The following is a 17,331-nucleotide window of genomic DNA, read 5'->3' on the forward strand; positions in this document are numbered from 1 at the left end:
GAAGTCATTGAAAACAACAGTTTCAGCCTTTCTTCTGAAATTCTCTAAAATTGTATAAAAATAGTAAAAATCACTACTTTCCCAATTCTTCCTCTCATTGATTTCAATTGATCTTTTTCCAATCCAGACATGACAATGGATGAGGTGAGAGAATTTGAGCGCACCATCCAGGAGGCCACCAACCAGAAGATTGGGATTTTTCCACCGTCAATCTCCATCAGCGACACACCCTTGTCCTCCTGTTCCCTCACTGGCCCTGCCAGCGCCCCCTCCACCCCTATGTGCACTGATGCGCCTGAGCACCTTCCTGTCCCAAAGGACCGACCACGAAAAAAGTCTGCTCCAGAAACCCTGACCCTTCCCAACCCTGCCCCAAGTCGCGTCCCTCAGGGCTCTACCCTGAGCCCACTACCAGATTCAAACCACCTTCAATCGTCCACACCACCCTCCCCCAACTGTGATCATGCTGAGATTGACTAGAGAGAACTTGGGATGGCTTTCCCCGCCCCAACCCTTAGTAGCCCGACAAGTCTAACCTAACCTTCTAACACCAGTGGCAAGACATTTAAGTTTTCTAGCCATATCTAATGATTTGCCATAATCCTGGACACACAATTGTCAATCACAATATATGTCTACATCAGTGTCACTGATACCATCCAGGCAGCTGTAGGCTTAGCCATGCTGTTGTGGCTGAAATCATCTTCCTTTGTGTCTAGCCAGCCACGTGTCTCGTCTATTATTATAACAACAACCTGTGATGTCTAATCGAAACAGAATGCATCCCTAATTATTTTTGTAGAGCGGCAGTTCTTTGTATATGAATAAATTATTCTTAGTGTTTCCTTAGTTATGTTTTCTTCAATCAGACAAGCTGATTGCTTTCAAACTGTTGAACTATGAAGTAGTTGCCTTACCACAGAGCCATTGGTGTTTATTAGTCTTGACATCGTTTGCAAATGAATGCCTGACAAATATTTTGATTTTTCAGTCTGTAAAATGGCTGTGTATATTAAATTAGAAATTAAATCAATTACGCAAACTAGAGTAGCACATTGGATCTAATATGTTAGAGTAACACACACCAGACAGAGCTAAGTACCTTCATAACAGAGCCACTTAGCAACTGTTTCCTGAGCTGTCCAAGCTGGCTTGCGGATCAGATTGCACCAATCTTTTCCATCCCAAACTCTAATTATACAACAGATGCAAGATCCGTACAATCATAGAGAGTTTAAACCTCAGGTTTCCCTGACTCTACCTGAATCGCACTCCAAGGGCAGGGATATCACTGTACTATTCTCCCCCCTGCCTATTGCCAAACAGTGACTTTTTATACCTCCACAGATATCACAATACACAAACTATTGTATGTACTATACGAGTATACTTAACCCTTGGAATGTTTACACATCAGAAATCCTTTTCATATTAGCAGTAACGTTGTATCTTAAGCTGTTATCTGCACCTGCAGTTTTAGCATGACAGTTTAATGACCCTAAAATTTAAGTTGTTGAACTTCAGTACTGCATTTATCTTACTCAAGTTTACTGAGAGGTCAGTACAACAAAATTAAAACGTTGCCTGAAACTAATGCTGGACATCTCATGTGACATAAATGTGATCCAATTTATTGGATCTCTTTGTCATATGTAGGAACAAGGCCATTTTGGAGAGTTTTTAAGCATTGACTTATCTTTGTGCACCTTGGAGGTAATAACAACTCAAAGTTGATTTGAGGAGAAGGGCACATGCATCAAGCTGACTTGAGTATGTGCTTTATCAGCTGCATAGTGTTTGCAGAAGTGTGGATATGTTTTACTTTGCCAGTGGTGGTTGCTAATACTGACCTAGTGTTTTGGTAGGCACAGAAAATGATTTCGAAACAGGAACATCTTTTGCAGTGCCCCTGTATATGTGCTGGGCATGTACTGCTAGTACACACATTGATTTTACTCAAGTAAAGGGTTTAATATGCTGCATGGGATGTTCACGACATGTATACAGTGGATATAAAAAGTCCACACACCCCTGTTAAAATGGCAGGTTTTTGTGATGTAAAAAAAATTTGACGATAAATCATGTCCCTTTTTCCAATTTTGTTGGGACCTATAATGTGAACAATTCAATTGAAAAACGAACTGAAATCTTCGAGGTTGAAAAATGAAAACCTCACAATAACCTGGTTGCATAAGTGTGCACACCCTCTTTTAACTGGCTGTGTTCAGAATTAACCAATCACATTCAAACGTGTGTTAAATAGAAGTCACTTGCCATCATTTAAAGAGACTCTGATTAATCACAAATAAAGTTCATCTGTTCCAGTAGGATTTTCTTGATATTGATCTCATTATTTTAGGATATCAGTCAGGAGAAGGGTACACATTTTTTTCCAAAGCATTAAATATACCATGGAACACAGTGAAGTCATCAAGTGGAAAAAATATAGCACAACAGAGACATTACATGATCTGGACGTCCCTCCAAATTTGATGAAAAGACTACTCAGGGAGGCTTCCAAGAAGCCTACAGCAACATTAAAGGAGCTACAGGAATTTCTGCTAAGTACTGGCTGTGTGCTACATGTGACAACAATCTCCCGTATTCTTCAAATGAATGGGCTTTGGGGTATGGTGGCAAGAGGGAAGCCTTTTCTTACAAAGAAAAACATCCAGGCCCAGCTGAAGTTTGCAAAACAAACATCAAGTCTCCCAAAAGCATGTGGTAAAATGTGTTATGGTTTGATGAAACCAAGGTTCAACCTTTTGGCCAAAAGATATGTTTAGTGCAAAAACAACACCATACCCACAATGAAGCATGTTGGTGGCAGCATCATGCTTTGGGCTGTTTTTTTCCCCCCCCGTTAGAACCGGGGCCTTAGTCAGGGTGGAGGGAACTATGAACAGTTCCAAATACCAAAAGCTGAAGATGAATCCAAATGGATGTGGATCCAAATCCACAAAAGCATAGCTTCACCAAAAGAAGATTAACATTTTGGAATGGCCCAGCCAGAGCCCAGACCTGAATCCAATTGAACATCTGTGTGGTGATCGTAAGAAGGCTGTGCACAGGAGATGTTTTTGCAATATGCCAGATGATTTGGAGCACTTTTGCAAAGAAGAGTGGGAAAATATTGCTACGTCAAGATGTGCCATGCTAATAAACTCTTACCCCAAAAGAGTGCTGTAATAAAATCAAAAGAGGCTTCAACAAAGTGTTAGTTTAAGGGTGTGTGCCCATATGCAACCAACCGTTTTTATTTCCCCCCCTCAAAGAGTTCAGTTTGATTTTTCAATTGAATTTTTCACGTTATAGGTCACAGTAAAGTTGGAAAAAGTTCTGACATGATTTATCTTTATCTACTTTTTGACATCACAAAAACCTGGCATTTTAACAGGCGTGCATAGACTTATTACATACACTGTACATATTATGTGAAGCATGTATATACTGTAAATTAATGGACTGGTACAGTATATTTGGTGATGCTGAAAGGGGATAATAGTGAATGCCAACTTTGGAAGCTCTGTACTAATTTTGCATAGTAGTAAAAGCAGATTTTGAGTGAAATGAAGCATGCTCAGAGAATATAGACCTACAAACTCTTTCAACTCAGTGCCTCTGCATGCAACTATTGTATTATCACCATTTCTTTGCCTGTTTTCTTTTTTTGTTGTTGTCTAAAATTATGCATATTACCAAGAAAATAAATTGGCTACGGCCCTAACACACAAGCCAAACTACTAGATAATCAGATGAAATCAATAGCATCAAACTTAGAAGTATCAGGGCTTTCTTGTTATTATATTTCAGGTAATTAGAATATTTTTATTCCCTTATTCTTACCAATTACTTCTTACTTTACTGTGCACTTTACTGGGCACTTTCCAGTCTTTGACACCTCAGTTGTCAATGAAGAAATGTGTTACAAAACAGTTTTGTGAGGTTTGTTGGACCAAAGTCCTATGAAACCACATAGTGACTTAAAAGAGAGGAGTTCAAGGCGGGAGTCCTCAGTGGTTTTGTCATAAAATATTGTTGATATTATGTACTGTTTCGATTGCTTTCTTTAAAAACAAAAATTGTAGCTATTTATCCGTAACTGTAGCTTTTGTCTTTTTGCATTTTGAGGATACAACTATATATACCAGTTATTGGCCCTCTGTATTGATCTATTATGTATAGATTATCCATACTTACAACTCTGGTATTGCCCATCTCTCTTGTCAGGAACACAGAGATCCAGGGATATGTTTCATCTACCATGGGTTATTAAAACATAATGCAAAATAATATCCAATTGTGTAACATTAAGCTCTGCTCTGTTTAAAAGAGTAACATATTAGTTATTGTAAATACTATTGTTAATGACTTATATAGGTTTCTTACATTTAATCTGTTCCAAGTTGCATTACGAATGTAACATGAATGTGCTCAAAGATTTTAAATAGACAGAGAAGGATATTCTTTAGTGTTTGTGCTATGAGGGTGACTGCTCCACAGACCTGATTGAAAGGTTTGTATTAATATATGTCTTTATCTATGAAGTTATCTTTTGAGGATCCTAAATTCCTCTAAGTTTACTCCTCTCAATCGAGCTTCAAGGTTACTCATTATAGTGGTACACTTTGGACTCCCAGTTGCTTTTTCATGACCTTGCAGGGCAAAATTATTTGTAAACAAATTGCTTTTCTTTTTAGTAGGGTGTCTGCTTTGACTTTTCCTTGCCATTATAATTGAGGTTATTGGCTTTTCTGTTGTTTCTTCAGTAAACCTGCTGTACTTTGAATTTGTGGTTGCTGTATTGTTTGAAGGAAAATCTAAATTAGTTTCTCATTAATACTTTGGATAAAAGGACCAAGCTTTTTGCTCCTCCTCCCCTCCCCCAATACAGTTTGCATTTGGCCAGGCTGTTGTGCTGTCTCCTGATAACTGGGACCTGTCTCACCAAACAGGATCACCGAGGGATGTGGTGTACGGAGCCGTTCTGTGTTGGACATTTTGTGTAGTTCTGGCTTATCCAGCTTTCTACATTAATCCTGCTTTGTGAAACAGGACCCACAAGTGGCGTACGTTTTTGATTGCTGGAACTCGTTTGTATTTCTTCCACTTCAACTATTATTGTATTTGTTATATTTTACGTCCCTTTGAGCTTCAGTTGGTTCTTTGCTGTAATTATTGATTTACTTTTCTGAAATAGACAAATAAACTTTACTAGCTATTGCAACAGTTTTATTTTTCTTTATGTTCAGCATGCATGTTTCACAATACCTCTTATCTGTTTTGTCCATGAAAACCCAACATCTCGCAAGTAAACATGATCTTACTGCACGGGCCCTGGTGCAACCTTAAATTTGCCTTTGTTACCACCAGCTGATGGTGGTCTTCAGAAGAAATCATACATACAATAAATGGTGGAACAAGTACTTAGAGCTTGAACTTGGGTGATACAGAGAACAGTGATACACAGAACAGATGCAACTAACTATTGAAACCATAAAACTACATGTAGAAACACTCATTATTTGTAAGAGTTGTAAGAGAGTTTGTCATTGACTTTAGACTGGTATCTAGCAGCCATTGCAGTAATGGCAGCTTCAGGCACTTCTACATTAGCATCACCACTCAGCTATGATATGCAGCAATTGACTTGCAGCAAATCTACACACCATCAGGAATCAAAATAAATCAATGGCGCTTCATTTATTTCATGTCTCCTAAACACAAAACCGCAAAATAGAATAAACTAAAACGATAAAATGAAATGGAATATTATTTGTATGTCAATAAATTAATATTAATTATAGATGTCAGAAAATATGATTTCATTTAATGGAAAGAATTTTTTTTTTTTTTAAGCAGTGGTATTTTAAACACGTGAAAAACACATCAGAACTATAAATGGCTGAGGGGACACTTGATTTGTGCTAAAACTTCACTTTGACAGTGTCATTTCCATTTATCCCTTTTACTTCCAAAGAACAGAAACCACCACTGATCCAGAGAGAGTGTGACATGATGGAAGTGTGCCCTCCAGTGGATGTTGTGTTAACTGCAGCTCTAGTTGTAGGAGCAGCCGTAGTAGATTCTCTAGCCTGGCCGACACATGTCCCCACATTTCCTACTCTGTCCACAGCAGCCAGCTCTACCTTCTGTGAACAGCAGGAGGTGCTGTAATGTGCCACTGGAATGTTCTCAGCCCCTGCTCCAGCCACTGTCACCATCAAAGTAAATAAATGGCCAAAGACAGAAAGTAATAATGCCAAAATTGACACACACATGGGAAATGACTACCATACATCTCTCCATTGATCCCATTTGTTTGCGGTTGGAAAATATTACATATTATTTATTTGATGCTATTTAGTCATAAGTGATTTAACAGTGATATGGTTTTGTTGGAAAATGTTGCAGATGCAGGACTGCTTGCCACCAAACTTTCATCTGGCTCTTAATTATCACCAAACCACCATTTTATCCTGATTTCTTTTATTCCACATCCATCTTTGATACAAAAGTTACATCTTCCTACCTTGGCAACCACAGACAACCTGAGTCCAGTGTAGTTGATGTCAGTGGCAGCTGCATTCACTGCCTCCATGGTAAGGTTTAAGTCTGTTCCTGATGCAGCACTGGCTGGTGCTGGTAAGGTCACGGTGCCATTGGCCTTGCCTCCACTGCCCGCCACTACAGTGACCCGGCTGGGTGAAGTCGAAGTATAGCTGCGATCATTGTTGGCTCGCACTGTGAATGTTCCGGTTGCAGAGTCGTTAAAACTCTGTTGGTGGTTGTGGGGACTGGGAAAGGAATGGAGATGGTAAGGCCTGTTTCTATGTTGGTGTTGTGAAAAAGTGAGGGGAAGTAAAGAGAGATCCACTGTCATACATATCTTTTTGTATTCCTATGGATGCATCATGGTTGCCTTGAGTGGGAAGAAGCACAGAGGAAAGAAAATGACACTAAATTACAAGTAACATGATGAAAAGGATTTCCTATGTGTTGGGCCTTGAAGGTATAGTGAGCATAGAGAAACAATGGCAGACCAAAACATGCTTGAGTCATTATGTTTTGGTAATGCAACCCTGTGTTTGGTCAGCTTTGCCTTTGTATTTCTAATCAACCAACAATAATCTTAAAATATCCCATAAGTAAATATCCATGCCAACCATTAGATTAATTTGAAATTTGGTGAAAAAATGTATGTATGTATGGATGTTGGCATAATGAAGATATATCTCAAAACCACTGGCTGAAGACTCTTAGTCTTGTCAATCTGACAGCTACATTATGCTCTACATGCACATGTCATATTTTTCTTTAACCACACTATAGGTTTGTACCTTGTTTCACCTTCTGTCTGTACCTTACATCTTGTTTTGTACCTTAATGTTTGGACCTAGGTTTGTTGATTCTTTTGTTTTGCATCATTTTCTTTCATTTTCCTCTATGTACTACAGTGTGTGCTGCACTGTACATAGATTTAATGACAATAAAGGTTGCTTATCTCTTATCTTATTATTCTTTTATAAATGCCAAACCAAAGAGAATAACTGCATCACTGAGACTCACAGTCTCTCAGGTGAAGCACAAAGTCACCTGCTGGAACTCCCCTGAATGTCACCAGGAAGTTACCACTTCCCACAGACTGTGGAGGACAAAAAGAAAAGTAAGAGAATTAAACAATTAGAATAACAACAGTTTGACTGTTGTTGAATTCCAGCTGGGATTGTAAGTACTGTTTGCCCGTAATCCTATTGCAAACAATAAACCAGATGATGTTTTCGCTGTTGCAGCCTTGCCTTGTAATTAAGACAGACAAACGTGCATTTTTGCTATGACTGTTTTTAGAATTTCTATGGAACTTTCAAGGGCGTTCTAGTATACAAGATGTGAGACTCAGCTGCCAATCAGCAAAGTGACAACTACTGTACAAATATGGCTTCCTTCAAAGTAGAAAATATAAGATCTTATTTTTGTGTTTTGATCAGTGGTGGAAAAAGTATTCAGATCCTTTACTTAAGTAAAACTACTTATAATAAATTATAAAAATACTCTGTTTGCAAGTAAAAGTCCTGCATTGAAAATGTGTCTTAAGTAAAAGTATATAAAGTATCATAAGGGAAATGTACGTATTAAAAGTAAAAGTAATCAATGCAGAAAACTTTAGAAGCTGGAAATGATCAAAACAGTTCTGAGTTTAATTGTCAAATCATGTCAGCTGTAAGTGTAGGCCAATGTATTGTTGGGTAGTTTAATTTATGATAAAACATCCTATTTTAGAAAAAGCTATCTGTGTTTTGTGTGCAAAAATCTTAATATGTAAAGGTAGTATTAACTAAAGCTGTCTGATTAATGTAGTGGGGTAAAATATTTTTTTCATTCCTCAGACTGCACCCAAAATTGCTGCTATGTGAGTTGCAACAGGCTTGAACCCTGCAGCCGTTATGAGTGGAGTAACAGAGCACTTTATTACAGCATGACAAGTAAGTCTGAATATGGAAAAACATCAGTTGTAATTATTACATAATAATAATAATTACAATTATGAAAGCTTCCTAAATGTATACAATGGAAGAATACAATATATTAGGGGAAAAAGCGCTATAACCATATCGTCCTTGTTTTCAATGCATAAAGTTTTAAAACACTTGTCTTACTTGCCACTTACTTGTGGCCTCACTGGATTGCTGCCAATTCCTCATAGGACCATCTTCATTTAAAATGAAAAATTGATTTTAAAAGATAACTCTTGGCGGGTAGTAAGCGCTGTCACGCAAAGTTGAGACACTGTAAACAGCAGTTTTCTTATGGTTTTCTAAAACCTTCACAATGACAAAGGGTAACAAAAGAGATACAATAATCATACAAGTGATGGCAAAAATTAGCCAAAATCCATCCACTGGTAATGCAGATATTGGATGCAACGTGTTGCTTTCTCTATCATAAACGCAGTTCAGGTTGCTCTTCAGCCTGAAGACGACTTTACACCTCTGTGCGTTTGTCTCTGTGTCTGTGACTTTGAAAACCTCATAGGGAGGAATCAGCACCTGTCGGTTTAGTTTCAGGGCTGAATAAAGTGTTATGTCAGCACCAAAACATGTGTATACTTCAAAACATGTAGCATTTCTTGTAAAGTTCCAACCGTCAGAACCTAATGTGAAGGTGTGGAACCGAATCAGTTTGTTAGAGATGTTTAGATGTAAAAGTGTCTCTGTTCTGTAATTTGTCTGAAGACATGTCATTTGACTGTGCTTCAGAATCTGAATGGCTTCGCTAAGAAAAAGGTAAAGGGAGTGGGGCTCAAATGTCTTTTTTGTTTGTTTTCTACCTCTTTCTGAATTCTCAATGTTTTGCTTGACAGGCTGCAGCATATTATTTGTGTACAGGTATAAGGCCACCGAATGGTGTTTCTCCATGTACTTGTGTGCAGACTCTCTAGCTTTTTTCTCTGCGTTGCCCCAAGGTTGACTAAAGTTTATACTGGTGTCCCATTCCTGCATCATGGCTTCATCAGTCACAACTGTAGCTTTGGATCTGCATTCGTCATACATGTCGTCATTCAGGTCATGTGTCAGATCTTGCATTGAATGCTGAAATGAGAAGAAACATGTTGTTCAGAATTAATCCATTAGATGGAGATACACACAAAAAAAACAGTATTACTGTGAGCAGGAACCTCTTTTGCGTAGTCCTCAAAAAACACTAACAATTAACAACTGTAAAGGTCCATACTTAAAAATGCAAGTATGATTATTTGTGATCGGAGAAACGCCTTTTATTTTAAGTCATCTAGATTGATTGATGTTGAATATATAGGGTTAAATAATAAGAGTTATAAATACCTCTTTAATAACATCCTGCCATCTTAGTGTCAGATATGTGATAACAAACATCAGCAGTCCCACCAAAACAACAAGAGAAGTAGCAGCACATGCAGATACAGTTTTTCTCTGACATGTTTGCCTGTCCCAGGTAGGCATAGTGCACCTGGAAAACAAGAAAAGCTGAGATCTTAGTTCCATGTGAAATATTTTTCTTGTTGTCATTCCTAGAATTAAGGAGGGAAATCTCTACATTGCCTGGATTAGGGCAATAATATATTAAAAATATGAGCATGCACAGGTTGAACGCTATAGGTGTGTGATGGCATAAAGAACACCAGTTACCAGATGCATTGTAAACTATAATGCCAGTTTGTGTACCTCCAAGCACATTACATTTTGTAACTAGTAAATATCTTAAAATGTTTTTTTTTTTTTTAACTCACCATATCCTGAGCAGCACTATGTTGAAGTTTTGTCTTTTATGTGGGCTGTCAACCGTTTTCAGAGTGATAGCTCTGTTTTAGTCTCCACTTGTGGGGTTTTGCAACCAGACCACATACTTCACCTTTGTCGGTTATGCATTGAGCAAGCTGCCAAACAGGATTTCCTAGTGTTACAACACGTGGGAACTCCCTTAGGCGATGCAAGCAGTTTCATTTACACTTGACAAATACATAATTACACATAACATGAGAACATGTTGCAAACTAGGAAAAGAAAAAGTGTAAATGTAGAAAGTTTTTTTGTTAAGTTTCTCATCAAACACTAGTATAACTGTTAAACATGAGATCCATATATGCTCTGGAGCCTTTGAACAAAGGTGTAGAAGAATGTCTGTGCTGTGTGGTCCCACCTGTAAGTCCTGTGAGCCGGAACTTCTTTGCTGGCAAACAACAATGCATCCATACTCTTTCAAAGGAATATGCTACTGCTGTTGAAAGCACTTGAGGGGGGGAAAGGTAAGCCAAAAACAATCAGATGTCAAATATTGTTAGTGTAGAATAGAAGGATGTTTATTAATGGATAATGCTACAAGGAAACATCATGTGGGTTGTCCTCTTACATATCAGCCACTAGGCTTGTACTTTAATTTGCAGATTTAAGCATACAAACTGAGTCAATGTGCAAATACAACAATAAAACAGATATACTGGTATCTTCTTAATCTTAATGTATGTTATTGTGCTTCATTGTTGCTTCTTAAGCATTGGATCGTGTTAATCACGAGAAATAATTTTTAAAATTGTTTAAAATTGGGGTCCCTGGTTTTATGATTAGAATCTTGTTGTGGTGGTACTTGCATCAGACGATGAGAGTGAGATGGGGGAACGTAACATCTGTTCCCTTCCCAGTGATCAATGGTGTTTGCCAGGGAGGAATTCTGTCTCCTCTTCTTTTTAATATGTATACGAATGAGTAGTCTTTGATTTTAAATGCATGTGGTACAGGCTGTAGGGTTGGTGACTTTTAGGGGGGACTAACTAATCCCCTTATGTACGCAGATGATTTGGTCATCTTTGGCCCACATAGTGCTGGTCTCCAACAGCTTTTGAGAGTGTGCAACAGTATGGTGTTGATTTTGACATGAAATACAATGCTAAAAAGAGTAAGATCATGATTGTCAGAAGAAGAAGACAGACTTCCCTGATTTCTATCTGTCTGGCACTGCACTTATTTTCACACATTTTCATTGGTTTTAAGAACCATTTTTAGTTCTAAGATGTATTTTTCTTTTCATTCAGATATGAAGATTGGCAAAGGACCAGTGTGTGAGCTGAAGTCAATGAGAAACTGTGCAACCCTTTGTGTGTTGTTGGCAGTGGCGCTTCTTTTGTATCATGACCCATTTCTACTACTCTGGTGGCCTCAGAAACCTACTGAGGTGGGATCAAGGTTCTTTCTTTTACCTGAAAAATCATGCAAAATTGACTTGTTTTGACAAATTTGCAGGGAATATTCTAAAACCTTCTGTAATTGTTGATTTTGCTCACTGTAACGGTTTCTTACCTGTCACTGCAGAAAACTAAGACTGGTGTTTTACCTCTGAACATGGCAACAGATTCCATTGATGACATGTATGATGGTTGCCGGTCTGAAACAGCCTCTGTGATCGACTTGTTTGGCGTGTATGAGTGGAACTTTAACAGAAACTTCAGTTTGGCCTGGGCTTTAACTGAAGGTGGTGCAAAGAAACCTGTGCACAAACACCTGAAAGAAGAGCATGCTATAGTTATGTACATGTACTCAAAGATGAAACACATCCAACAAGATTTCGACCAAGCAGTGAAAACAGGGAAACACAAGTACAACACATACGGATTTAAGTTCCACTATTTCTACTTCTACCTGACTGATGCCATTCAAGTTCTGCGTCACAATCAGACATCATGCAGAATCACCTATCACAGGACACGGAAACAGTTTGACCACAATGTCATCAACACAAACATGCGTTTTGGTGCTTTCACCTGGGTAGCTTCAAGCAAGAAGTCATTTGATTTGAATGGTAATGTGTCTTGTTTTGAGATCAACTCATGCTTTGGTGCTGATATAACACATTACTCTGCCACAAACCAAATGGGACAGGTGCTTATTCCTCCCTATGAGGTCTTCAAAATCACTCATGTCCTCACAAATGACCCATGGTGCAGTGTGGTCTACAAGCTACAGAGCACCAAAATACCAAGGAGAGATTTAAATTGTAAATTGAATCAAAGGCAAATGAAAACCTATTTTGAAGTCGTTTTAACACACTGTCCCACAAGCAGTGTAGGGATGATGTTAACATGCATAATGCTGTTGATTTTAATTTCTTCAATCCTTGTTAAATGCGGGGAGAAGCGTTTTGTGGCTGCAGTGCTGGGTGCTCTGCTGGTGCTGATGATTATTCTGGTGATGTGAGGTAGTCACTGAGGGGTGATGTTGTGTTAATGAAAACTTTTGTCATTGAGATAATTCATATGTCATGCTTTTTAAAAATATGAGGAAATAAAAAAGGTTTTGTTAGCTTAGTTTTCAGAGGCCATAATGCGCACAATCAATGCCAAACAACTCACACATTCTTATCCTGTTGATAATTGACATACATATGAGACAATTTGCCTGATAACAACTTATATCTTAACTTAGCTAATGGAACCAGTAGGAGTAAATAAAAATCCCACCTAAAATTTTTTGACCAATCTCAGCTTGATTGTTTAAATTTGCAGCTTGACACATTTCAAAGTTCTGAAACCTACCTACATGCAATTGTGTGTCCTACTTTCTTCCAATTGCACTCACGCTCCGGCTTACCAGAACTCTATAAACAGCCACGCTGTTCCATTTTATTTTCAGATTCAAAATAGCAATACAACACTTGCACTTCTCCCATCACACAACTGTGAGAGTCGTCCCATTCAAGATCATCTATGGTCAGAAATCCTTTTTGCATACATACACCAAAATTTGGAATGACATTCCCTATCACATCAGAACACTACTGTACATCACAGTTTTCAAAAAGGCATTCAAACTGTTCCTTCTCAACAGTTACACTTGCACATATTGATTGTTCCTGTATGGTCCAAGTCTTAATGGCACTTTCTGTATTGTTTGTTTTAGTTGTCTGTGTTTGTCTAGCCCATGCCAATGCAATGTACAAATGTTTTTGTACACATGTGCCGTAACTATGTTTAATGTTCTATGTTTCTGCAGAACAGGAACCTGCTGGAAACCAGTTTTTAAACTGAGCCAGGCTCGTTTATATTTTAACTTAACGTTACTTTTAACTTTCCTGTATAATAAATGAAGTTAATGAAAGTTGACTGTTAAAACCCTAAATCTATGTTTTATTGGGACCATTTTCTGTCAGAACTGGAAAGTAATTTCCGACACAGAAAACAAAGTGTTTTTCTCTTTATTGAAAAGTATCTGAAAAGGATTGTGGTTACGTGTGGTTCTGAAATATAACCTAAAAAGGAAACGTAAAAAGGTAATTTAATTGGATTATTTAACACAGTTTCTTATATTGAGGAGTAATGTGCAGTGAAAGTTATATAGTCAAACAAAAACTACTTAAGTAGGGAAAATAAAAATCAATGGAAGGAGGAGATTTAGAATGAGCCAACACTTAGAAACTTTGTTCAAAACTAGATTACAACACAGAACCTTATGTAGAGTTTTATTTACAGTGAGGGCGGAGGTCCTTTTGAGTGCTATTAAAAAAGTAGGGCGGTTATGAAGGTATTCCTGAAGAGTTGCATTTACGCCTTTTTGTGATCTTGGTGCTATGAGTTATTAAGGATAAATCATTTTGTGTTGCTCCACATTGCTCCATGTACTGTACAGTGACTTTGTGTGTTTGCTGATTTGTTGAAGAACTATGATTTGTTTTGGTTCACTGAAGGTAACATGAGCATGGCACCAAAACCCCAAACAGCTCATGGCGCCTTCATTGGCAGCCCCCTTGCTCTGCCATCTCTCCATCAATGCATGTATTTGTCCCGTTTGTGCATGTGTGTGTGTATTTTGGGCCTGTGTGTAATATGTAATTTTCCATAAAGTATTTGACTTCTTCTTCATAATCTGGTAATGTTGTATTCATAATATACAAAAATATGTTAATGAAAGTTATTAATGAACAACATTTTGTGCTATTTTTATTTTTTGTAAATGATCAACAGAGCAGTTTTAATAAACACACCATACACTACATAGACTCTGTCTACATGTATCTCAATAGTACCCTCTACTGTTCATCCAGTGTCTTGCACTGCCTCTCTACTTAAATACCTTGACCATGTGTACCACAACATATTGGACTACTGTACAAATCAATGAAAAAAAATGCATTACACCTGTTCCTACAACAATAATTTGAGAGTTACTTACAATTAATTGAAACACTCCAAGGTATTTGTGTCTAGGCTATGGTCTTAGGTAAAACTGCATTCCCAGATGCAGAGACCCACCCATATTATTCACTCAATTAAAAGGCAACGCCTTGACTGTGTAGTCTCCATGAAGGTAGCACCCCTGATTGGAATAGTCTGCAGCTGGTGTAAGACAAGCAGGAGCTCATCTTAACTAATAACCCACAAGTCCCCAAAGTGGTGCTACACCACGTGAGAACTGAACTGTGGTAAGTGAAATTTTCTTCATTTCTTCTGTTGATATCTTCACATAGATGATTTACATTCACAACTGGTATTAAGGAGTCCACTCAAAGGCTTATTTCAGCGTAGCCAAAGTTTTATATCAATATTTATACATTCAAGAAATCAACATGACTCTGCAAGGTTAAGGAAGCTTTAGATTCAAATAAGACATATCATAAGACATGCATTTACACAGCAAATACCATTGTGTGCTCTGAAAGAAGTGTTTTTTGTGTGCAGGTTTGAATGCTGGTGAAAGATGACCATGATGGCAGCTTGGGCAGCAGTTCTAATGACATATGCAGTCTCCATAGGAATTGCAAAGGTAGTGTGTAAGCTGGGTGGCAGCTTTAAGATAAGATTTGTATTTCTCTAATCTTTTATTTTTATTTCATTTTTTTAGATCTCTGCAGGACTCGGGAAAAGTCGTGTTCCACTTGATTTAGCTCCAAATGCTGTTGATGACATGTACACTGGTTGCAAAGACAAGATGGAGTACAGAGTTATGAAGGAGTACCTGGTGAATGAGAAAAAATGGGACAAAAATTTCACCCAGGCATGGATCGAAGCAGAAAAATACTACAACAAAAAATGGAAGCGTAAAAAGGGAAAGCGACCTTCCACATCTTTGGGAAAAGAACAGATTATGGCTATTTATGTTTATACCCTTGACAAGCCAAAAATATACCTTGATTTCAATGATGCAGTTCGAACACAGAAATCTAAGTACAAGACAACATTTAGATATCACACACTTCACTTTTTCCTGACCAACGCGCTCCAAACTCTTAACGCTCGCAAACCTGAAAAGGAAAGATGTCTCACTGGCTACCGCAGAGTCAACGGCTACTTTAGCCAAGATGTTCTCAACAAGGTGATTCGCTTTGGCTCGTTTACTTCCAGCTCAATGGGTTGGTACCCCAGCGTTGAAAGATTTGGAGCCAAATCATGCTTTAAGATAGTGACGTGCTCTGGAGCAGACATCTCTCTGTACTCTAAGCTCGGTGAATCAGAGCGGGAAGCCCTAATTCCTCCTTATGAGGTCTTTAAAGTCATAAAGATTGAGACTAGATCCAACCAGAAAAGTCTTCCATGTGAGGTGGTCTATAGACTGAAAAGTGTAGGAAAAACACTTTCAAATTTGAATTGTGCACTTTTCTGAAATGAGTAGTCTCACACACATACTGTGGTGATTACAGAACATGCAACATAATATTAGGCTGCACCAGACTGGTGAATTTTACATTATTTTCAAAATGCATGTGGCTATAATTTTAAATAAAATGAGTCATTGTGCTAGCCTCTTAATATACACTTGGGAAAACCCAGTATTTAAATATTTGCAAAACTAAAACTTTAAAAGCCAAATAGTCAGATGTGAAGTGGTTGCGGAAGATGTATGTAGATTGCTGCGTTCTGTTGTACAGTATTATCCGTGTCATCTGCACTTAAATAAATGCATTAATATTATTTCAAGTGTTTTACAGTGCCCTTGTTTCACAAATTGTAAATAATTTTGTTGCATGCTTATAATAAGACATACACTCTAATAAGTCTAATGACTTGAATGTGTCGTTCAATAGCGCTTCCATCTGTTTTTAGAAAGGCCTAAAGTAGGTGACAGTAGACATGAGCCAAACCTGGGGATGCATGCGCTCAGGCAAATTATTTGTCACACAAATCACAAGTCTTAGTGCATGAAGTGTAAGTTTATGTAGTTTTTGTTTTTCACTTGAGATTCTGTTCTTGTGATTTCTAGCCCTGATCAAAAAGTGTGGGAGCTACTAAACCTGCTTTCAGTTTTGGGGAAGGGAGATGACAGAATTTAATGAAGGAAGCAAGCAAAAATGTTAAAAGTCTCCAGTAACCGGCTGATCTCTTTCATCCCTGATAAACAAACCTTCACTGAAATTCAAATGATTTAAACTGACAATTACAATCTTATTTACTGAAAGAGTAACTTTGTGAAATAAATTTAACTGTTTCCCCATTTGACGCTATACCATATAAAACTCTCTGTATAACATTTGTATGTCTGAAAGCAAGTTAGCATCAATTTCCTTATTTTATGGTTATTTTTATGCTTTACTAATTGTCAGACTGTGGATTAGGAATTATACAAAACCAAAGTCAGTTATGACACGCTTCATTTTTTTTCCCTCTTTTTTTTAATGCAAGACAAAGGCGACACCTCTGTGACATAGCTCTCAATCACAATAGAAACTTAGTACAATTAAAATAAATACTCAGACTCATTTGAAAGCTCATGCTTTAAAACATTCATGAAGTTCACCCACATACAGCAGGGCTAAAAAGTTTGGGCACCCCAGGTAAAAATTTGTATTGATGTGCGTGAAGAAGCCAAGAAA

At 37.8% G+C, this 17,331-nt stretch overlaps 4 protein-coding genes across 6 annotated transcripts in view; 3 read left to right on the plus strand and 1 right to left on the minus strand.

Moving 5' to 3' along the window:
* LOC117957275 (cytoplasmic phosphatidylinositol transfer protein 1-like) overlaps nucleotides 1–1,036 on the plus strand; it is a 69,185-nt gene extending 68,149 nt beyond the window's left edge. Inside the window, exon 9 of one of the 2 annotated variants that reach the window (XM_034892902.1) lies at nucleotides 128–1,036. In XM_034892902.1, coding sequence (XP_034748793.1) covers nucleotides 128–480 — 353 coding nt within the window. In that variant the 3' untranslated portion in view covers nucleotides 481–1,036. The remainder of the gene's footprint in view (nucleotides 1–127) is intronic. The other variant, XM_034892911.1, reaches the window with a different exon arrangement.
* A 7,339-nt stretch (nucleotides 1,037–8,375) lies between these two features.
* Nucleotides 8,376–11,937, minus strand: LOC117961117 (T-cell ecto-ADP-ribosyltransferase 2-like). Of its 2 annotated transcripts, XM_034899521.1 has the most exons (4): nucleotides 11,866–11,937; nucleotides 10,678–10,767; nucleotides 9,843–9,987; nucleotides 8,376–9,590 (listed from the first exon to the last, which is right to left on the minus strand). In XM_034899521.1, exons 2-4 carry the CDS (start codon nucleotides 10,728–10,730, stop codon nucleotides 8,736–8,738), a joined length of 1,053 nt encoding a protein of 350 aa, XP_034755412.1. In that variant the 5' UTR covers nucleotides 10,731–10,767; nucleotides 11,866–11,937; the 3' UTR covers nucleotides 8,376–8,735. The 2 variants fall into 2 exon arrangements, with proteins under 2 accessions (XP_034755412.1, XP_034755420.1); XM_034899529.1 differs by lacking the exons at nucleotides 10,678–10,767; nucleotides 11,866–11,937 and adding an exon at nucleotides 10,268–10,458.
* Nucleotides 10,549–12,927, plus strand: LOC117961106 (ecto-ADP-ribosyltransferase 4-like). Its single transcript, XM_034899510.1, has 3 exons — nucleotides 10,549–10,783; nucleotides 11,567–11,706; nucleotides 11,844–12,927. The coding sequence occupies exons 1-3, from the start codon at nucleotides 10,747–10,749 to the stop codon at nucleotides 12,723–12,725; spliced, it is 1,059 nt and encodes a 352-aa protein (XP_034755401.1). The 5' UTR covers nucleotides 10,549–10,746; the 3' UTR covers nucleotides 12,726–12,927.
* A 1,908-nt stretch (nucleotides 12,928–14,835) lies between these two features.
* Nucleotides 14,836–16,268, plus strand: LOC117961128 (ecto-ADP-ribosyltransferase 5-like). Its single transcript, XM_034899542.1, has 3 exons — nucleotides 14,836–14,946; nucleotides 15,203–15,287; nucleotides 15,366–16,268. The coding sequence occupies exons 2-3, from the start codon at nucleotides 15,222–15,224 to the stop codon at nucleotides 16,122–16,124; spliced, it is 825 nt and encodes a 274-aa protein (XP_034755433.1). The 5' UTR covers nucleotides 14,836–14,946; nucleotides 15,203–15,221; the 3' UTR covers nucleotides 16,125–16,268.
* The last annotated feature ends 1,063 nt before the right edge of the window (nucleotides 16,269–17,331 follow it).

Source organism: Etheostoma cragini, chromosome 2 (assembly GCF_013103735.1).
Source record: "Etheostoma cragini isolate CJK2018 chromosome 2, CSU_Ecrag_1.0, whole genome shotgun sequence".
Taxonomy (NCBI): domain Eukaryota; kingdom Metazoa; phylum Chordata; class Actinopteri; order Perciformes; family Percidae; genus Etheostoma; species Etheostoma cragini.

Excerpts from the sequence above, each read along its gene's own strand:
- LOC117961117 (XM_034899521.1), bottom strand. The coding sequence starts at position 10,730 with ATGGATGCATTGTTGTTTGCCAGCAAAGAAGTTCCGGCTCACAGGACT. Across the intron at positions 9,988-10,677 it reads CCGGCTCACAGGACTTACAG|GTGCACTATGCCTACCTGGG; the intron begins GTGGGACCACAC and ends CTTGTTTTCCAG. Across the intron at positions 9,591-9,842 it reads GGCAGGATGTTATTAAAGAG|CATTCAATGCAAGATCTGAC; the intron begins GTATTTATAACT and ends TTCTCATTTCAG.
- LOC117961106 (XM_034899510.1), top strand. The coding sequence starts at position 10,747 with ATGCTACTGCTGTTGAAAGCACTTGAGGGGGGGAAAG. Across the intron at positions 10,784-11,566 it reads AGCACTTGAGGGGGGGAAAG|ATATGAAGATTGGCAAAGGA; the intron begins GTAAGCCAAAAA and ends CTTTTCATTCAG. Across the intron at positions 11,707-11,843 it reads GGCCTCAGAAACCTACTGAG|AAAACTAAGACTGGTGTTTT; the intron begins GTGGGATCAAGG and ends CTGTCACTGCAG.
- LOC117961128 (XM_034899542.1), top strand. The coding sequence starts at position 15,222 with ATGACCATGATGGCAGCTTGGGCAGCAGTTCTAATGACATATGCAGTC. Across the intron at positions 15,288-15,365 it reads TCTCCATAGGAATTGCAAAG|ATCTCTGCAGGACTCGGGAA; the intron begins GTAGTGTGTAAG and ends TCATTTTTTTAG.